This window comes from Betta splendens, chromosome 10 (genome assembly GCF_900634795.4).
Source record: "Betta splendens chromosome 10, fBetSpl5.4, whole genome shotgun sequence".
Classification (NCBI taxonomy): domain Eukaryota; kingdom Metazoa; phylum Chordata; class Actinopteri; order Anabantiformes; family Osphronemidae; genus Betta; species Betta splendens.
In genome coordinates, this window is record NC_040890.2 from 19,125,720 (window position 1) to 19,148,299 (window position 22,580).

Here is a 22,580-nt window from a genome sequence, read left to right on the forward strand (position 1 = left end):
TGGAACAGCTTCAACTTCAACCTGAACAGTTAGAAAAAGTTGAACTAATGACAGAGCTGCTGTTTGAAGACACAGTACATTTGTTACTTCACAAACATTTGAACGGATCTTGTTTTTTTTAATAAAACCCTGTGAGGTAAGCTGTTTTAAATCTCATCGGCTTTTTAAGATTAACGACTGACTACTGAGCGAGAACAGTTGAGGAATCCCAATAACTTCAGCAGCGCTCTCCTCCGCTCCGAGGCCTTTCCTCATTTCATTCCGACCGACACGCTGTCAAGAACGCACAGCTGCCAATTTATCCACGGAACCTCATCTCAGAGGGACGCATGGAGCCACATCCATCTATCACTCAACACAAACAAACGTGACACGGCTTCACCAGGAAAATGCAACACACAGACAGCCGTGTTTATTTTGCCCGACCGCATCACGTCCTCTGATTCTCGGTGGTTTACAGGTTTTTTTTCCCATGTGGCACAAGCAGCAGTTCAAAGCAGAGCTGCTGACAGACAGTCCCACAGCAGGAGTCAGGGACGATCCGTGTAAAAGCAAATCAGAGCTGGAGTTCAGTTTAACCATCTATGCGATAATTCAGTCTTCATGTATTATAGACTGGTGACGTGTGCCCTGAAGCAGCAGGTAGTGGGATCCTGATTGGGGCTTGGGACCGGTCGCCGCCTGCTGCTGCTGGACGTGCGCTGGGGTCTTGACACCTTATTAATCATCCAAGCGGTTCTGACGGGCTTCTGGCACGTCAGAGTCCCGTCAGCTGTTTGCAGTTTGAGCAGTTTCACCATCTGATCTGATTTCCCACACGGCCGCTGTCAAAAGGCACGTTATCAACTGTAATGAGCTTCTGTCAGTGTCGACGTGGTGTTTTACATTATGTGGCTAAAAGTCTTGAGATCGAGCTGTGATGAATAAAAACTAATTTCACAGCAGACTCCATCTGTCTGCAACACATTTCGGTTTTCTAACTTTCATGAACTTTCATTTGACTGAGCCTCACTGTCAGAAGCCGCCTGTAGGGTCAGATGGAGTGTCGCAGGCAGTGGATGTAGTTAAGACTGAGTTAACATAGTGCACAAGATTCCCATCATCCCAGGCTGAGCGGTGAAACCGGGGGGGGGGGGGGGCGACCTCTCACCCTGACAAAGCAGAGATGCATGTAACACTCCTCACATCCATCCTTAGTATCTCTGCTAAGAAGCTGCTCTTCATGTCCGTTATCGTTTTTCATCCAGCCTTAATCTTTATGAGTTGTCAACTTGTCAGCGCTTCGCACACAGAGGAGGAAGGAGAGAACGAGCGAGGGAATCATTTGAGCGTCGCGCCGCTTTATCTGTCTCCCATCCGGCTGTAATCGAAGTCACAAAAACAGTCAACACCAGGATTATCAACATCGCTTTAATCTTTAATTAGCCTTTATCAGAACTGTCACATAGCAACAGAAAAAGTCATACACATTTCAGCTCCCTGAAAGAGAAGCCTTGATGTTCTTAATACATGAAAATATCCATTTTGTTCTGTCAAAATAAATACTGAAGAGTTTTATAAAAGTCGCGTATTGTCTCCTTGTGGGACCTTTTTTCTTTATTTACACATTCATGCTAAAAGCTGTGAATGTAAATGGATATTGGTTTTGTTCAGATGGAAGAGATACAGAGCAGAAGGAGTGACGTGGATTAAAACTCAGGAAGTCAGAATACTTTGAATCATTATATCAGACAGCGGGTATTTGTTAAGGCAGGTATGAGGCTTGAAATATGACAAAGCATATTTTTATTTCGCTAATTAATTGCAAAAAGGCTGTGCGGAGAACTGACTATTAAATATTACCTATAACATGAGGAATATTATCCAGCAACGAAGGAAGCTGAAAATGAAGCAGCCAACGACACTGACAGTGACAGCAGGTTGTGGTCGGATGTTTTAGAGGCTACAAATTCTGCTGAAGGTGAAAAGAAAATGAATGGATTCCTAATGGACTTAAATGAAACCCTAATTATCTTCCCCCGATTCATGAAGACGATAAGCCTCAGCAATCATCACGTCACCTGGAGGAGATGAGTTAACAGAGGACGAACATACTGTAGCCGCTTCCTGGATCCAAGTCCGACGCACATCCAGCTGTTTTTACGGGGGAAACTTCACCCGTTTGTTCTTTGATTTGAATTTGGTTAACAACATAAGAGGTGAAAACAACCACCAGCTCCCTCTTTTGGCTTTGGATCATTCTGTTATTTATTCATTTTAACCTTCTTTATTTCTAAAGCCAGGACCCTGCATTCACATGTTTTCAGGCTGGAAGATGTAGAAATTGGCCTTTGTGCCTCTTTTATGATAAGAAAAATGTCGGCTCAAAAAAACATTCACTGTGACTGAGTCTGAGCGTTAAAGGCTGAGCCTCTTATCTGCAGCAAACGTCACACTCCGAGTTCATCAGGACGAGGAAACGGCAATAATTTGGCCCATTTGACCTTAGATTTATGTGTCTATGTTCCCCCTTATAGCAAAGACGTGTTGGTTCCCTGTTCTGAAGGATGCGATACTAAACTGAGCTCAGCTCCACACACGCTCACACAGGAACAGACGGACAAAGCTGCAGACAGTCGATGGTATTGAACAGGAAACAGCAGAACATAGAAAGTCAAAAACAGCCTGACATTTAGCAGCACAGACGCCGTCTCCTCCAGCAAACGTTCAAACTCTGAGGCCTGAAGGATGTGGCTTTAAAGACACCACTGAGATCGTCCATAGGAGAGAAACCTGCACGAGCTTCATCACATGATGATTCTTAAAATCAACCACTGTAGGAAAGAAGCTTGGTTTGTTTCAAACTTGGTTTAAAGTTTGACGTTTCCACACGAAGGTCCGAAGGAGTTTAGTGCAGTGGGACGACAGATGGACGACAGACAACTGGATCACGCTGCAAAGAAGCCAGAGTCACAGTGAATCACCGCTCAGATCACAGCAGCAGCAGCTCCACTGCTCCCCAGGGGAGGGGTCCAAGTGCAGAGAATAGTTCACCCAATGTGGGATCAATGAAGTTCAATCATTATTATTATTATTATTATTATGAAGTCAGGTCCAAACAATGAGGAGCAATTTCTGGTGTATTAATGATCTCCTCTTATCTCTAATCTTGGACTCTGCAGCAGAAGCACTGGTTCCACTCCTTCGCGCTCCTGGAAAAATGTACCTCGTGACACTCATATTTATGCATCTGCAGAAACATGACAGCTGCTGTCATTGGTGATGTTTCAGGATATTTCATGTAAACTGTGATTCCCTGAACTGGGCCACGGCTTCATCTCTGTGAGCATCTGTAATTAGCTCCACTGCCCCACGTTGAGCCAGTGTTTGAGCGCTCGCGTGTCAGTTCACCTCTTCTGTGCTTCAACTATAGCAGGTGCTTGACTGATAAATGAAAAGACGTACACTAGAAATGTTTTCCCCGATTCTAAATTTTAAGGAGTCGTCTGATCCTTTAGAAGATTAGAGTTATGAAAAAATAATTTTATAGTTGTATAAATATTAAAGTTGAGCTTAAAACCTGCACGTTCAAAGGATAAACAAACCATTCACCAGAGGGTGAATCTGCTTTACAGCCACATTAGTCCCGTGTCAACTGTGGCCAGTGGGTCTTACAGGATGAAATGAGGAGCAAAAGTGGGTCTACGATGAAAGAACTTGATTCTCCAAACAGCTGATTTTGGAGAAAGTTCAAACTTTTTCAGGAGCTGCATGTGCAACAGCGACGAGCATCTACTGACTCGTCCCCACAGCTCAAAGTCTACTGTTTAATTAATAGTCCGTCATTAATGATGTAGCACGAGGAAACGAGGAGGCTGATCTGGAGCAGAACCACAGGAAAAGTGTCATTCACACGCACGCACGCACGCACGCACGCACGCACGCACGCACGCACGCACGCACGCACACACACACACACACACACACACACACACACACACACACACACACACACACACACACACACACACACACACACACACACACACAGCAGACCCTGTGAAGTCCTGGAGCAGCTCGGGCTCCTTCGTGTCTGAATGCGACACAGAGCTGTGAGGTGATGAACCGGAGTGTGAGCCTCGAACCGCAGCCTCCACCCGCTGCACGTGCAGCATCACAAACGCGTTAGCGCCTGTCGATGCTCAAGGATGTAACACCACCAGGGGGACGAACAGGTTCTGGTTTGACTTAAGGCTAAAATGGGCTAAAACGCTGGATGTTTTATTATGGGATGTTTACCAAATTCACTATTGTTCTGAACTCAGCCTGCTTGAATAACACTGTTAGCGACCTAATATTGGGGTTTTAGCAGAACAACAACAAGGAGCCTCATGTTTCATCAGAAATATTCCCACTGTATGTTTGTATATCGGCTTTGGCAACGTTTTGTCCAACACGGTCCTTTATCACATTGGCTTCAGCTCCACTGAAGCCACCAGGTCTCCTCAGAACCAGGGGCGGCGGATCGGGTGCGTGTGGATGTGACGGGAGCGCTTTCTTCAGCCTCCTGCTCCTCAGCATCAGCTGACCTTCGCTCAGACGCACCCTGGAACGTCACTCGCTCGCAGCCGCCTGCGTTTCACAGCAGCTGCGTTGGATCTCAGCTCCGGCTGCGAGGCCCACGGACCGCTTCTGTAGAACCATGTAGAACCACGGCTGTGGAAGATGGTCACAAACAGGACTCGTGGGACTCAGCGTGCAGAGACGTCTTCTCCTGCTCTGTGTGGTTACCGTTGTGAAGGACAGAATACCTGAGACAGAGACACAAGCGTGAGTTACACATGTGAGACGCCGCTGCTGTGTCACCAGGAAAAACGCTGAGTCACCATTAGATGCACCTCTACACCGCGATAAAGGATCCAACAGCTACATCATAACATACATGCTGTCAGTCAGCACCAGCGGAGCGGCTGCAAGCGTCCACCTCCTGCTCAGCGTCACCACAGCCGCTGCAGGCGTCGTGATGCAGCATCACACACGTGCACATTCTGCATGGACGCGTTGGTGCACACGTGCACCACAAAGGCCTCACCGCAGCCCAAAACCATTAGGGGCTGTTTACACAAACACCCTGACCAGACACATCCTGCTGCCAAACTGCCCGTGAAATCCACCGTCCAGACAGCCGCCAACGTTTAGCAGCAGGGCTGTTCCTGCGGAGCGGAACCTCAGATTGCTGCCACATTGCAGCTGGAACCCAGAGCTGGAACCCAGAGCTGGAACCCAGAGCTGGAACCCAGAGCTGGAACCCAGAGCTGGAACCCAGAGCTGGAACCCAGAGCTGGCCTCAGCGCGGCGCTGGGAGCGGAGCGTGGGCGCCATTAGACCTGCAGCAGGTCCCAGTCACACACGGCGAGTCCACGTACGTCCGGGACGCAGTTGTGCTGCATTAATCTTTAGACTTTAATGGTGACGGCTGATGATGCTTTAAATGACGCCCCCATCTGTCAGGCTGTGTGACAGAGCATCAAATAGGACCTGGCACGAGAAGCACTATTAAATATGGAGCCACATCAAGAAGCATAGCAGCTCCTTGTGCTGTAAGCGGCTTATTGTTGTCAGATACAGCCAAGGATTAGGTGCATGTTTGTGGCCAGGACAGCTTCAGATAAAACAGTGCAGGATCCATGAGGAGCTGACATTTTACAGGCTTCCTCCGCAGCAGCCGTCACGTCAAAAAGCGTCAGGCTGAGTTTAAAAAAACAGGCGAAGAAGAAGAACAGAAGATTCTACACCCGATTGTGGAAAAACATCATTTAGCACGTTCCCATAATTAAAATACCGGCAACAGCGTCTGTCTTTATACATTTGGACCAACAACAATGGAGAGGATCATGAAAAATGCATTCTCCATTAAACTCAAAGTCTCCCAGAGACGCACAGGTTTTGTTGGTGGAGAAACGCAGCTGAGCCAATAGTGATGTTTCGTTGGCCTCAGAAACGCAGCCAAGTGAATGAGTGAACGCACACGCCGGCCGTCGCGCTGCACAACCTCCAGCACGAAAACCAGCAGACTCCAGAACCAGAACCACCGTCAACACAAGAATCTGAGAGCTGTGTTTGTATGTGGATCAAATGAAGCCGTCGGAGCTGTTTCCATCCTGTGTTTACTGGTGGTTTTGTTTGTACACAGCTGAGCCAACAGGCCGACCCGCGGGCCGCGAGGCAGGACGGAGATTTGTTTAATGAGGCCGGGACCACAGAGAAAGAGAGAAGGGCACAAGCCTGGGATCAAAGCAGACTAAACAGTCGGACGTGTTCTGGGCAGCGACGCGGCCGAGCTTCATGCTAACGAGGCGCCCTTCACTAAGTGGACTGAGCTGTGGCTCCTGGAGCAGCGAGACCGTCTGGATGAAAGTCCGTTTTCATCCAAAATCCAACGAATTTGGACGAGTTCTGTCTTTTCCATTAATACATTACATACATTTCCATTTGCATAAATGAATCCAGTCCCACTTCCTCCCCTTTTTTCAGTTTCCACTCGTAAGACAAGGCAGCGGAGGCTCAGTCGGCTGCGATGCAGATGAAGGAGGGGGTTTGGGTTCAGACGCACAGAACGAAGGCTGATAAATATGAGATGAATACAAGCGACTGAGAATTTGAATAAAAAAGACATTACACAGCATTGACCTGACGAAAAAAAACCGAACAGAGACTTTTATGCAAAAATTATTCAAAGCAACACCCGTGAGGGAGTTTTCCTTGGAGCTCAGCACCAATAAAGGAACCCTCAACGTTCGACCCGCTCCGACCTTCAGAAAAAACTAAATGTGCCCGTGAGCAGGAGCATCACGACTCTTACTGTAAAACAAATTACAGGTGCCGTCACCTCCATTACGGGAACACGCAGGAATGTTTGAGACAGGACGTGATTTAATACAAACAGATCTAATGTTTGTAACCTTTGGACCTGAGAGAAAAAGTTTAGCGAGGGAGTGAAAATGAAGCCGCAAAACGAATGGCGAAGGCAAAGTGCTGAACTCCTGATGTATGACATCACCTCCAAGGAAAAAGAAGCTGCTTTTTCTTCCTGTCCTGCTCCACCAGGGTCAGAGGAACCCAATCTGCACCGCGCAAACAGCGCAAACTGAAGGAATGCAGCCGAGCCTGAGTCCACAGCGAGGGAGCGTTTCATTAGCGCTCCCAGAGATGGAGGTGGGGGAGGACCGGGTGGGACGGGGGGAGTCTGAGAGTCACGGACACGTCTGTTTCCCAGGATGAGCACAATGAACACGCGCTGAGAGAACGACCGGAGCTCATCCTCAGCACCGTGAGCCCAGGAGCTGCTGCAGAACCTGTCTGACCCCAGCGGGCCGAGCCGGGCCCGCAAACAAACACCCGCTTCTCTCCACGCTGACAGCGTGATGATAGCATCTGCAATTTCAGGCTTGGTTTGAGAGGCAGCGATGGGGGGGTCTCAAGCTCATTTCATGATTCCCGTTCCTTTGTCCTGACCGAGCGCCACACAGGAGCGCCGGCTCATTACCGCCCCTCTGTTTGACCTTTGCCCCCGTGTTTCCTCCACCCCAGCGGGCTTTAAAAGGAATCCCCACATTCTACCTTCTATCAAAGCATCTCTGCTTTGCACGGTTTATTGAAAAGCGAACGATAAGAACTTTATGGTCACATCTGCTCTCAATTGTTCAAATCCAGGCTGCTTCGTTTTTAAAGTGATGAATACCGGAGCGCAGCGCGAGGCTCGGCATCTCACTTTGGTTCTGCCTGACCCGGCTGACCCAAAATATACAGTACCAACAAGAAGAAGTGCATTATTCATGAGCGACCGGGCCTTAATCAGCCTGTGTCACGAGTCCTAGTGTAGTGTAAAAGGGCAGCGGTTCATGTTTGTGTGTGTTCAGAACCGGGATCATCCTCCTCCTCCTCCTGCTGCTGCTGCTGCTGCTGCTTAGATGAAATGTTTGATTACTTCTGGATGAGTGACGCCTGTAAAGCCTCATTCCTCAGTTAAGTGGTTACATGACTGGAATGAGGGAATGTGTGGCTGCGGTGTTTGTGTAGCTGCACAACTGGGTTAAATGTGTGAGTGCGTCGGACACAGCGGAGCGTAAATGATGAGAAATAACCTCCCACGTGGTTTCTGTCATTATAATTATTATTACTTATTTTTAATTTTGGGCTGCTCATGAACACGCCTGCCGTTGGCGTGAGCTGCAGCTACATCCTCTTATTTATCAGTTCATTACACCGTGGCGTCTCTGCCCCTGGAGATCGGCTCCGAGCATCATCAGCAACACTCACAAACCTTCACAGCTTCACAGCCAACAAAATCTGCATCACAGCTAAAATACTAAATATCTGTAATCTCACAACGTTGAGGTGAGTTGTTGGAGCTGTGTCCAAAGCACTGCGGGTCAGCGCTAACGCGACTCAACGTTTCTCCCTAAAAGGAAAAGTACGTGATTGGAATGAAGCGCCTCCGTTTTCACATCACTGCGTTGGATGGTCATTATTTCATCTTGGTTTAGTTGTCCGGGGAAATGAGATCCTCCTTCACTGATAAAAGAAACCTGGTTCTATCAGGTTCTGCTCCATATTCCACGTGATACACACGCAGGCAGATCGAGCCAAGGGCAGAACATCCAGAGGACGCCTCCAGTGTCCGAATCATCAGCTGTGCGTTTGATGCATTCAAGACCCAGAGACAGACGAGGTCTCATCCAGACAGTTCTGGAGCCCAGGAGTGAGACGTGGGGGAGGCTGGTGCTCCACGACCCGATTCCTGACCTACGGCTCAAAAAGGTCCAAAAGCAGAAAATGTATCTTACTATACGTGCAAAAACAACATTACAATACAGTAGTAGTTGTCAAGACCACGTAATCTGAAGTTCTGGGATTGTTTGGGACTTGTTACGGTGCCACAGGGTGGAATCAGCAGATTGAATCCCCTCCGTTGTCATGGAGATGATCGCCCAGTAAACACCAACATGTGGGTGCATCGCCGTGGCAACGGAGCAAACGCTAACTGTGGAGGCTGAAAGCGGTGCAGGGATTATCCAGCGACTCAACAAACTATTTGTCTTCAGTTCTTATGCTTTAAGCTTGTTGTGTTTGAGCCGAGACAGTGAAGACAAGTCACTGGTGCCTGTTCACAAACAAACAAACTCAAAGGTCAATACAGAGCCTGCACCGTAACCCCGAACCCTGACTGTAAACACCACAGAGTTGTCCAGCATCACAACCCCCCTGAGGTAGGATGCTGGGGTGATACTGGCATGAAACTGGGGTGATAATGGGGTGATGCTGGGTAATGCTAGGGTGATACTGGGGTGATGCTGGGAGATGCTAGGGTGACACTGGGAGATGCTGGGGTGACACTGGGAGATGCTAGGGTGACACTGGGAGATGCTGGGGTGACACTGGGAGATGCTGGGGTGATACTGGGGTGATGCTGGGAGATGCTGGGAGATGCTGGAGTGATATTGGAAGATGCTGGGTGATGCTGGGTGATGCTGGGGTGATACTGGGAGATGCTGGGCGATGCTGGGGGGATACTGGGAGATGCTGGGGTGATACTGGGGTGATGCTGAGAGATGCTAGGGTGACACTGGGAGATGCTGGGGTCTCTGACTAGGAGGCTGTAGCAGTAAGTAAGGAGGAATGTGGATCGGACCATTTCCTGCTCTAACTGCAAGGGAGGAAAATTACACTCTTGCAGTACCAAGCCCTATGAGACCAGGGTCAATACCATCACTTTTATACGACACTTGGAAAGAAAGAAATAAACAGAGTAATATCAGCATGCTGTCGTCCCTGCTGACTTTTTGCTCTGGCTCCAATGGAAAAGACTGAATGATGATGGGTTCAGCCACGTGGCATCATTACCCAGACTGCATTGCTATAACAAACCCAGTGGTAATTAGGGCAGTAATTAGTGAACAGTATGTCATTCATGGATGTTGGGGAAGCAGCACATTTGAGCCGTGATGAGGCTTCTACGTGTGGAAGTAGCAGATGTGATAGTTTGTTGTTTACGGTGCCTGTGTGTTTGTGTGTATATCTGCAGATGGAGCCAAACGCGTGTATGTTTATGGTAACTGCAGTCTTTCATCTTCACACAGTGCGTGTGTGTGTGTGTGTGTCTGTGTCTGTGTGTGTGTGTCTGCGTTCGTGTGTGCGTGTGTATGTGTGCGTGTGTGTGCGTGCGTGTGTGTCTGTGTGTGTGTCTGCGTTCGTGTGTGTGTGTGTGTGTGTTGGACGCTGTGCGTTGTTGTGGGTGTGTGGTGGGGTGTGTATGAGTGAGGTGTGCGGCGGTGAAAGGTGGTGTGTGATGCTGTGTGTGTCGGGTGTGTGGTGTGAGTAGGTGTGTGTGTGTGCGTGTGTGTGCATGCGTGTGTGTGTGTGTGCGCGCGTGTGTGTGTGTCTGTGTGTGTGTCTGCGTTCGTGTGTGTTAGCGAGGCAGCAGCCCACACAGCCAGTCAATTCAATTAGGAAGCAGAAATCCTTCCTGACCACTTTCATGTGGTCACTGATTGAGGGCTCGTTTGTTTCCTTGTGCGTTGCTGCAACCTTTTCTGCACAAAGCTGAGCCGCGTTTGAACCTGCTGCCATGTTGGAAGGCTCAGGCTTCTGCCACACAGGCTGCGCAGTCTGCTGCCGGACGTCAGCGCTCGCTTCCATGAAATTGTGTTAAAATGATGCAGAATTTTATCGTTTGCAAATGTGACGTTCCATCGGGTTTATTTCTGGATCCGTTTTCAGTAAACAGACAGTGTGTCAAGGTCGCGTTCAAGGCTTAAGACCTCAATAGTTTTACAGAAACCCAGCGAATCCACGGAGCAGCACCAGGACACAGTGGAGCAGAACCCAGCGTCCGTCTGCCTCCACCAGTTCTTCAGCTTTTTACTTCTACTGCAGTCGGTTCAACCATGGTTTAAACATAGTTATCTATAAGCTACAGTAATTAGCACATATGGAACCGGTCTCTGAGAGATGAACCCACAGGTGTCCTGTTATCTCCCGCCTCGTTACTGAACACACCTGATCGAGGTAATTGGTTTTAGGCCTCGGGACCAGAATCCTGCAGCGCGTCCTTCACTGAGCTAAAACGCATCAACATTCAGCCTTTGAGGTCAGCGAAAATGAAAAACAGAGCACAATCACTCTGTTTAGCTGTAACATGCCTGATGGGAACACGTCCTCCAGGACGCAGCGCACTGCGACCGCTCGGCCAAACACGGCACCAATCCATCCACTCGACCGCGGCTGCACTCAAAAATGCCAGAAAGCAAACAGGCAGGTACGTTCACACAGAGCAGGACACCGATCACAGCATCTGCTTCCAAACCAAAGCCGACCCAGCGTTTGCCCACAAAGACCTCGCCTCCTTCGTTTCGACACAACTAATAGCATTTGACAAAGGTTCTGACATGATACTGCAACATTCATTCAGGACGTGAAGGTCTGAAGACAGAGCCCAACGTTCCCATTGAGCGGCACTGGGAGGACGGGGGAGCAGAGGCTCAGGCTGCGTTCTCCAGGGGGCGCTGCTGGATATTTGAGTACATACTGCAGTACCATTTAAAGAGCTATGACTTCTTTCACACTTATAGCTCTGAAAATGGCGCTGCAATCTGCAACACAGTGAGGCGTCCGAGCTGTTAAATGTTCCACGTGCACTGATTACGCGACTTCTGCTCCACATGGAAAAGGCCCCAGTGACAGGTAGAAGCCCAGGTTAGCATCAGCGCGCTCATTAATGGAATTACAGGTTGGTGTGAGGTGAAGTGTGCTTTTATCTGAGTTTACATCAAACATTTACAACCTCAGCGTTTACATTCACCCATTGATTTGCAGCTGAGCTGTGAAGCTGCCTTTGAATGTAAACGCAGCATATGTGTTGGCTTCCTGCACATCTGTGCGTCTGCAGCGTAATAACGCCTCTGGGAAGCAAACAGAGAAGAGGAGCAGCGTAATTAGATCAGCGTTAGCTGCCAGCAGCAACAAGTGGACCAGAGAGCAGCAGAGAGAGGACGTGAGCGGACGACGGAGGCAAAGCAAAAAGCCGATTCTCCATCTGGCTCCAGAAACACGCTCCTGCTGCCAAAGAGGCCGAGCAGCGTCTGTGCTGCAGCATCACAGCGGACACGCGGCGGCGAACCATCAACAGTCTTTAGTAGGTCCTTCCTTCCTTCCTTCCTTCCTTCCTTCCTTCCTTCCTTCCTTCCTTCCTTCCTTCCTTCCTTCCTTCCTTCCTTCCTTCCTTCCTTCTGATCTCATTTTAATTAGCTGGTAACGAGCTCACACACTGAACAGGAGTCATTTCAGTAACAGCCCTGTAACAACAATGCAGCCCTGCAGTCGTTACGCTGAGTGTTAATGTTAAGCGCCGTCAAAGCCACATCGGAGATAAATCTGATCAATTTAAAACGGAGCCCGTGTTTCACGCTCCATTAATTTGTGTGAATTGTTTTCGAAACTTTCTGGAAAATGTAAACGCTTCGGTTTGGAAAAGGAGATTAGAAAAACAAGAGCAAGCTCAGATTTGAATGTCCTGCTTCTGCCTGAAGTGAAACACGAAGATGTCAGAACTTTGTTTGTCCAACATTCATCATGAATGTCTCTGATATGTAATAAAACTGATTACTGCTATATTTTCCTTTTTCTTGCCTCCCTTCTTTAAAGCTGCTGCTATTAGAACTAACAGGTCCATATGAAGCTGTAAAACAGCTGGATAACTTGCTCTTCACACACACGACTAATTGAGTGTAATGTTCATCTTCTTTCTCACACACATTTAGAAGAACACATTTTCCCATGTTTATTCAACTTAAACATTTTCTAGTTGGGACGTTTGCAGCGTCTGAGTGAAGGAGGCATTGTCCTGTCTGCATGTGTGTGTATGTGGCAGCAGACTCACTTGATAGAGCCATGAGATGCCCTAGACATACAGCGCTTAGACAGGCACTGGCCTGGTGTTGCAGAACCAGAGCAGCAGCTTGGAGGCAGAGGAGCAGCCGCTGGAGAGAAGGGAAGAAGGAGGAACAAAGCGAGGAGCAGAGAAGGAGCAGACGGATGAGGGGTTAAATGAGGAGAAGAGGAGGAGCGTGGAGAAGAAAAATACAAATAAAACACAGAGGAATCAAAACAGGTGAAAGAAAAAGTGACAGAAGTATAATTAAAAATAAAAAGGATAGACGGAAGGAAATCAAACCAGAACAAATGGAAAAATAAAAGTTGAAGAAAAGGAGGAAAAAGAAGCAAAAGTTCAGGAATGTGACAAAACAAAGAAGGAAGCAAGGAAGGAAGGAAGGAGGGAAGGAGGGAAGGAGAGAGAAAAGGAAAAACAAGGTTAGTTCACACCAGACAACCCGTCAGACGATGTTCTGTCTGAGACGACATCCTTCAGAGCCATGAGGCACCGTCAACGTGGCTGGAAGTGCCGAGCGTTGAGGAACAAGCATCATGACGATCAGTGAAGACATGAGCGACATGTTTGATCCCGACCGACAGCAGGACAAACAGGACCGACGTCATCTGCGTCCAGCGTTGGGTGAAAACGTCCTCTTACATTAAGTTGAAGTCACGGCTGGGTTCCAGTCCACTAGGTTCTACACATCTGGACTCAAATCTGCACAGCATCCGAGTCCACACTGGGTCACATTCCTCCAAAAGAAACGAGCAGTGAGCACGTGCACAGCGTTAGCGTTAGCGCCGTTTGTTGAGAGCTGTGACAGAATCATAGCGGCGTTGCTTCCTGTTAGTGTTTAGTCTCTTTGATCTCTCAGACCCCAACACACACACACGCATGCGCACACGCGCGCACACACACGAACGCACGCACACAAACACACACACACACAAACACACACACACACACACACACACACACACACACACACACACACACACACACACACACACACACACACACACACACACACACACACACACACGTCCGTGCGTGGATATGGATGTGGCTGCTCTCAGAGCAGCAGGACGCTGAGTAGCGTCTGTATGTTTCCAGCCAAAGGTAACGTTCTCAACTGGAGCGATGAGGAATGAGATGAGGCTCCTGTTTGTTCTGCCTGTGAAAACCCGATCACGCTGAGATCCAGAGCGTTTATATTCGTGTGACGCTATAATGACGTCTGGCTAAAAGACAGACAACTCCATCATCAACCCGCCCGATGGCCAACGTTGCTCCAGGGCTTCAGCTCAGCATTGTGTAGTGTTAAACCTGCTGGCACGGACCTGTTCAAAGGTTGTAACAATCATCACTGCTTTACACTGATGCTCGTCACATCTGCACCAGCTGCATGTGGCTCTGAATGACTTGGATTTCTGTCAAAAACAGTTCATCTCTGAGCAGAAAGTCCCTTAAACTGCACTGGACGCTGTGGCTCTGCAGACGGAGCTTTTCCAATTAGCAGCGCACGGCAGGAGGTAAGAGGGGGTCTCCTGGCAACGCCGGCTCTCAGCTGTCAATCAACACCCACGGCGTCCGTTTCCTGCCTCAGCCAGTTGATGGGGTCGTACGAGCGATAGCGGCGGTTTGAGGCTGGTGATGTTTGAGTCCGACCCTTCGATGCTGTGTGTTTTTTACCACCTCTGTGTTTTATGGATCGTCTGGTCTCCTTCTCATTCTCCTCTCGGAACCTTCACCATCATTAATCTTTATTTTCACCTCCTGACTTTGTCTCCTTTGCTCGTCCCTTCCACTACTTTCTTCTCTCTCTCCTCGTCAGCCTTTCCTCCCCCCTCCCTCCCCCCTCCTCTGTCCTCTCCTCCTCTCCTCGTTACTCATTTTCTCGGCTCACGCTGCTTTTCAGCTGCCAGCTTCAGATCTTTGGCTCCAGTGAGACTGTAAACAGTGAGCAGGCTTAGAGCTGGGCATAATGGACTGTGTTAATATGCCTTGGGAGAGAGCAGCGTTGTGTCATGCTCTGCTCGGCCAGTGTTAAAAGGCTGATACATCACATCCAACCTGCGCCTGGACCAAACGGCTGCGTCCTACACTTTTAAAAGACAAACACTTGCTGCTTCTCAGGCCACAAATCTTAGTACTCGGTTAATTGCCCACAGCAGGACCCACCTGTTAGGAGCCTGAACTACACACTCTCCTCCAAAGACTTGGAGTTTAAGAAGGAACCACCTCTAATAATAAAGGTCAGCACCTTTCTCCATCCTATGATTAGTTCTCAAACCGAGGCCACAAAAGGTCAAAGAAGAAGAAAACTTTAATCGCTGCAAACAGAGCAAACGTCATCAAGGATCGATGCCTGGAGCCGAGACGCAGCAGCTGAGTGACGCTGGCGTCGGCTGTGACGTAGCTGCAGACGCCTGTCACACGCGGACCCCCGCGGACCTCATCGGACCCCCGCGGACCCCAGCACTCGTACCTCTGCTATTTAAAAGCTAAGACCAGAGCGGGGCTCTCTGCTGCTTCCCTTGACCACATCTCAGGCTTCGGCCACGGTGTCGTATAAAACCTCAGCAGGACGTGAGAAAGATTTCAGGTCATTTTGCAAAGAGACTGTTTTTGATGAATGCAGTAGAACTCATCTAATTACAGCTACGGCTAAAACTAAGGATGCGTTTCTGCAGTTTAACTCTAACAGAATCCATCCAAACCCTGTGTCACAGTCTGACCCAGAGAACAGCACAAATAAAGTCCAGCTCACGTTTAGGAGCCTGCAGTCGTCTGCGCTGCCACGACGGAGTGTTTCCACTAAAGCAAAGCTGCCACATTCACTAAAACCCATCTGCTGAACCAGATCACAGGTGCTCGTTTCCTGTGTGAATAAGTGTCATTAGGCCTCAGCAGGAGCCACGCACTGCTTCCATATGGGCCACTCACAGACACGTCAGAGCGGAAACCTGCTGCAGCGTCATGATGGAAGCTTCTGTGCTGGACTGAACACGCTCATTGGTCGTGCAGAATGCGCTCCAGCTGCAGACAAAGCCCTGAACGGACCGGAACCGCGCCCGGAGGAACTTACTTGAGAACGTGCGTGGAGCCGTTGATCTGCGTGGCCGTGCACGGAGCGCCCGAGCCGAGGATGGAGGGCCTGCGGTAGCGCTTCCTCCCGCAGCACAGGATGATGAGGAAGGCACGGCGGAAGGACTTGTTGAGGAAGGCGTAGAGGATGGGGTTCAGCATGGAGTTGATGTAGCCCAGCCACAGGCAGGCCGACCACAGCTGCTCAGGCACCGTGTAGCTGATGAAGGGGTCCACCACGTTGGTGACGAAGAACGGCGCCCAGCACAGGCAGAAGCAGCCCATGATGATGCACAGCGTCTTGGCCGCCTTGGTCTCCGTCCTCATGCGGTGGTTGCGCTGGTGGTCGGCCGAGTCCGAGTCCCCGGCGCCGGACGGCCCCGCGGCGCCGCTCCCCGCCCCCCCGGCGCGCTGCAGCATGCTGATCTGCAGCGCGTGGGCGCGCGCCGTGACGTAGATCCTCTGGTAGGCCAGCACCATGAGGAGCAGCGGGATGTAGAAGGCCACCACGGAGCAGGTGAGGGCGTACGGCTTGTTGACCATGAACACGCAGGACGTGGAGTTGTTCTCGCTGTGGCGCCGCTGCTCGATCTGCCGGAACAACACACAGCATGTGTGAAAAGACGAAGCTGCTGGAGTAAGACAGGCTGCAGACTTCACAACGAGCCACTACAACAGCCACGCTCCACTCACACACGTCACCATCAACCACAGGCAGGTTCCATCCTGGACCATCTGATCTCTGAGGGAACCTACAGCCCAGATGAATAATACAGAGATCAATGCGCAGCGCTGCGTGAGGACCGCGCTCCCCCGCGGTTCCTATGAACGGACACGGGGCCACGTCTTTCAGCTCAACACTGAACTCCAGCTGTTTGTTACTTTGTCTTATATTTATAACATGGTCCCTGTCAGTAGAAATGAACCATCTGCAGGGATCTGAACCAGCTGCTGCTCCATGGTCTGAAGCGTCTTAATGTCCAGCTGTAACATAAAGCCTTGCTGTGGCCGAGCCGCAGCGTTCACGGCGCCGCAGTCAGAACCCGGAGCGGTCCAGGTTCTGGTGGTGCTGTGTGACTGGGAATAAAGGGCTTTAATTGGACCCACTGTGTGCTGACGCTGGGTTTGCAGACAGGTTAATGGCGGCTGGGGAGCCTCCCCCCATCATCTGTCTAGTCCTGCTGCTGAACACCCACTTTACTTATTAACTTTCCCAAAATGGCCGTAAATACCTGAGGTGCAGCTGATTAATGTGCCTGAACCGAGGCCCTCCCTCTGATTTGCATCTTTTCCGTTCTCTCCCATAAGAACAAATGGCTCAGTGAAACAGACAGCCTGAGTGTGTGGTGTCATCGGTCTCATACATTTGTCTCCTTGTCTGACATGTTGATGCGGTTTCCATAGCAACACACCAAGCATTCCTTCCTTCCTGTAAAGGATGCTTCTGCAGACTGTGATTCGTCTCAGTTTCTTGCGGCCGCTAACGGTTTTTAATGTTTGTGTAAAACATGTTTTGTTCCGCCTTTTGTCTTATTTGTGTCTTCTCCACTTCCAGCGAGTCCATTTCAGGTAACAGCGGTAGGTTACCATCATCAGCCTGCACTTCCTGTGGAGATGAACGCTTTGGGCCTCCGGTGTTTTTAATCACTCACCAGGTCGTCGATGCCGATGCTGTTCCAGCCCTGCATGATGGGCAGGAAGGAGATGAAGGTGGGAATGACCCAGCAGCCACCGATCATCAGCGCCACTCGCATTGGAGTCATCTTATTCCGGTAGACCAGGGGCTGGCAGCAGATAGCGTAGTACCTGCAGAACCGCGAGGAGAGGACGCATCAGACCAGGAAAAGGGCACAAACACAAAGTGAAACAATCACTGACTCCCTCATTTTCTCCTCATCGCTTCATTCACTCTTTTATTTCTACTTTAGCTGTTTTGAACTAACTTTTCCTCCACCTCCTGTGCATCCTGCTCTTCTCCAATAAGACCCTGTGTCAACAGCCTCATTTCCTCTTCTTATCACTGTTACCCGCTAAAATGACAGTTGCCCCGAGACAGGAAGTGCTTATGAACTGCAGCGGCCCATCACTTGTCCTCCGTGGTTATTAGTCCTGCAGAAGATGAGCTGCGACGCTCCATGTAACAGAGCTGCTCTCATCCAGGAGGACGGAGCCAGGGTTATAGTGTGAAAAGGTCAGAGACACCAGCCTGGACCGGGACAGAAGCAAATGTGGCTCCCAATGGATTTGGTGCATAATCTGAAGTTCACAGTTGCACCTGTTATCGTTACAAATATACTTTACTTCTGAAAAACTATAATAAAGTCTTTTATTGGGTAGAAATACAGCAGCGACTGAGCCAGAGCTGAAGGTCCATCACATCAGCAGGTCAGTGAACGCTCGTTTAGAATTTTGAATTCATTTCAAATGCTTTTATCCTTTTTCGGAGCTCGTTTCTCTTCGCTCTCAGCGTCTTTCTTGCTTTACTCATTGTTGCCTCGTGTATCTGTTATTCACAGGCCTCCTTCTGTTGCTGAACTCGTCTTTTCGAACAAATGAGTTCGACCTCATTTGGTACTTGGTACCACAGAGTCACTGCGCCTTGAAAACCCTGAAACAGATGACGGCGTGTTTCATAACTCGGTCACAAGCACACGTTGGCATTTTAACATTATCATCTGACTGTTTGTCTGATATCAGACGCTGCAGCAGCAGCTCCCAGCCTGCTGTCACGCAGCGACATCACCGAGACGACGCGGCGCTGAGCACATTCACACAGATGATGGAGAAAGGCTGTGAATGAGCGCACGGCGAGGAAGCGCTGAAAGAAGAACGGCAGCAGTGAAAGCGACGACGGCAGGAAGAGAGAAAGCGAGGAAGGAAGCGATGAGAATCAGAGGAAAGAGGAAAAACAAGAGAAAGAGCAATTAACCCCCGTATTAAACAGATGCTGCCTTTGTTACAGTGCGTGTGTGTGTGTGTCCTTGCAGTTACGTCAAAGTGGGGCCCTAAAACTTGTTTTTCTAGCAAAGTGGGGCCCCACAACTTTGAAGGCCTGTTTGTTGTGATTTTAAGGCTGAACCTAGAACTGGGTTTTGGTTCGGATTAGAGCAAAGGTCAGACGTCTGTCTTTAGGGGTGGTGGTTAGGAGGATGGTAAGGTCCTCTAAATGGAGGTCCTCACTTTAACATAAGAACAAGGATGTGTGAGCTGTGTGTCTGTGTGTTGCCACAGTTCAGACCTGTTTCATTGTGATAAAACAGATGAAACCAACAGAGCCTCTGAAAACCATGTTCCCCTCCAACCCTGTGTTTACCATTGTGTGTGTGTGTGTGTGTGTGTGTGTGTGTGTGTGTGGGGGGCTTCATGCTTATTTGTATTTATTGCCATAAGTGCAGTTAGTCATTCAGTGAAGCTGCAGTGATAACACTCTGTGCTCGTGTGTGATCGAGTTGACTTCATGTGGATATTTGACCAGTTTTCATTCATGCACCGATGCCTCATGGTTGCGTGTGTTTTTTCTGTGTGTGAGGAGCTGCGTCCAGCTTGTGACACACCTTCGCTGCTCTAAAGGGCACACGGCATTACCTACTGTACAGGAGCTGCAGGAATCACAGCTCCGCAGCCACGGAGCCGTTCTAAGGATCAGTGACGGAGCTTCAGCCGTTCTGCTCCTGAATGTTCTTAACTGTGACACCGCGTTCACTCCCGTTCCACCGCTCGTCCTCAGGTGTTTGACTGAACGCTGCTCGGCTGCAGCTTCATCAAAGCGCCATCCATTTAGCCGCTCATCTGTCACCGTGGACACCGTCCCAGCTCGTTGCCTATTTGCAGCGCATAGCATTTCAAAGCGCGGCTGCAGATGCAGCGTGAGCTCCGCGTCGGCCGTGACATTAACAAAGGTCAAGAGACTCTTTTCTAGTCTGAGTCCCGAAATAGTTGTGTTGAAAGGTTGCAGATTGATTCTTTAAGTGTGGATGTGGAGGACTGTGTGGCCCGACCCCCAGTGTCTCCGGCTCAACATGACCTGCGCCTTGTCCACGTCTCTACGCACACAAAACAAGCGTGTGTGGCTCCGTCTGATCCGCTGATAAAAGATAAAGTGCGACGCACGCGGCCGATGACGGGAGGAAGCGGATTAACACGCCGCTGACGCTCTCACGCCCAACAATTACAGATGTCAACCTCAGTGTTTGATCTGCTGACGCGTCTTCAGCCCTGGATCGGCTTCTTCCTCGGGGAATGAATTTTATTGACAGCTTTTCAAACCGTGCGTCGTGAGATAAAGCAGCTCTTCAGCGTCTGACAGCGACGTCACAAACAGCAGGAGCGAGAGCGAGATCACATTATCCTTTAAGTGGGAGCGCTGTGTTTCCGTGGGTTAGGTGATTGCTTTGCCTTTTCACAATCACTCAGCCCACACTGGTCCTTTTCTGCAGCTTGCTGTGATGTGTTTACCTCTTGAGCTGATGATTTAGCAGAGAACAGTCTTTTGGGCACAGCTTCATTTTCACCCGTGACGTGACGACCTCGCTCCTCGACGGCAGAATCACTGGGTTCCAGCCTTCGCTGCACATCACACGTCCCCAGTGAAAATGCACCCGAGTGTCTGGAGGCTGGAGACGCAGCGTTTGCCTTCAAAGCAGAGTCTGGGCTGGTTTCATCTACCACCAAGTGTCCACTTTATTAGGAACCTCTCCAATCCAGCATCTCTGTCGTTAACTCATCGTCCCCTGATGTGATGAACTCCAGAACAAAACGCAGTATAAATATTTGCTCTGACGACAACCACAGTAATGATCAATCTGTGGAGTGGTTCCAAATACCACACAAGAGGCTGCGGCAGCCTCATCTCCTGCGTATCTATCTGTATATTTCTGTGTCTCAGTGTCATCCAGCAGCATTCTCTGTGCGGTGCATTCACTTGCATTCAGCTCTGGAGCATCCTCCAGCGTGAATGAGGACCTCTATCCTGCAGCTGTTCGTCTTTCCTCCGTGTTTTCTCCTCCGTTTCCCTTCTTCCCTCGTTGTGTGTCACATACACAGTTTTGTGTTTTTCTCCCAAAGCTGGAGGCGCCAGATGTTTGGCCTTTCTTCCCCTGAAACAATGTGCCCAACAAGCCTTTCAAGTTGCTTTCAAGAACTTTTCCTGTTTGTGTTTGTTCCGGCAGCCGCAGTGACGTCGGAGCTGCTGCGAGCTGAAAGAGCAGAGGCTACAGAACAGTCGCGCTGAGAAGAAGATCAACACGCCGACACTAAGTGGAAAGGCTGGAGTGTATCTGCGCCAGCACTCACCGCGGCACCAGAGATATTAGCATCCACCGACTCCTCTGGCACCAGGCAATCAAAGCACAACAATAATTCACACACACAAATCTGTTCATTTGATGCATGGAAGTGTCGGCAGCGAAGCCGAAGCTGCGTTATTATTTCCCAGCATTTCCAGAATGTCAGAGATGAATGATGTGAGTGCTGTAAATGACATGTCTCTGCTTTCAGACTTGTTTCTATGTACTCTGCAGAGGTTCACTTCATTATTGACTTACTGCGCCGCCTGACATGTCTCAAATTGCTTTGTACGGTCTGACACAGACTGCGATTCTATTAGATCCATGGTCACAGCGTGTTGCGCCATAAACACACAGGTTGGAGCGGCACCAGACTGAGGGTGCTTTAAAAAAGGAATCCAGCGTCCACAGAAAACAGCTGGAGCAACGCCACAACAGCGTTTAATGGAAACAGCAGAACAAAGAAAGTAATAGAGGGACAAATTAATAATCACAGTCAGAATAAGAAAAAACTTTAATTGTGTGAAAGTTACTCAGTCATTAACGAAGCTGCTGAATCTCTCCCTGTGGATCTGGATGCGTCGCTTCCCCTACAAAGTTATTAACAGGGATGCTATCATTATTTTCACGCCATTGTGCCAAAATGCAGCCAACAAGCTGTGATACTGAAAAAACAAATACGCTGAGGCGGAAGATTTAGAAATGAAGCAATGTGTCTTAACGAGGATCGTCTTGGCAGACACCGAATCTCTGGCTGAATTTCTCTTAACGGAAAATAGAAATGATTAAAATTCTGCCGTTGCCTCTGATGGAAAGCGGCGGCTGCCAGCGCCACAACCACGAGCGGCGCTGGGAAGCGAGCACAAGCTGTCAGACATATTTTTCCTCCGCTGATGTCAGAATCATGCTGTTTCTGTGATGCTCTGTCATTACCGCCAGCGAAAATAGTTTCTACGTGTTCAATTCAGTTTGACTGAAGTGAAAAATAAAAACATCGAAGCTGAAGTTGACAGTGTTTTCATGCAATTAAGGACGAGATGCAAATGTTTGTGATTTTAGGTTCTGAATGGTTTTGGTTCAAAAGTCGCTTCCTGCTGTGATTCTGCTTTTTCTGTGCAGGTGAATGTTCCTGAATGATTTACTGCTGCAGCTGTTATGAATTCAGTTTACACATCGTTAAATCTGTTGCAATCTCCTTCCATTCAATTCAGTAGAAGTGTATTTGTATCACTGTAAATCAGCTGCAGGCCAGACACATTGTAAGACTGGGTGAACAATAGCTAACACAGTGACTGTAA

The 22,580-nt window shown here is 49.2% G+C and overlaps 1 protein-coding gene across 4 annotated transcripts in view; it reads right to left on the bottom strand.

The window, feature by feature from the left end:
• Positions 1-1,396: 1,396 nt before the first annotated feature.
• The window catches only part of htr4 (5-hydroxytryptamine receptor 4), a 61,086-nt gene continuing 39,902 nt past the window's right edge, over positions 1,397-22,580 (bottom strand). For 3 of the 4 annotated variants that reach the window (XM_029165527.3, XM_029165528.3, XM_041072670.2), the window contains 3 exons: positions 17,650-17,803; positions 15,999-16,588; positions 1,397-4,790 (listed from right to left, as the gene is read on the bottom strand). In XM_029165527.3, coding sequence (XP_029021360.1) covers positions 4,709-4,790; positions 15,999-16,588; positions 17,650-17,803 — 826 coding nt within the window. In that variant the 3' untranslated portion in view covers positions 1,397-4,708. Of the gene's footprint in view, positions 4,791-12,916; positions 13,017-15,998; positions 16,589-17,649; positions 17,804-22,580 lie in introns of all 4 variants that reach the window. The other variant, XM_029165529.3, reaches the window with a different exon arrangement.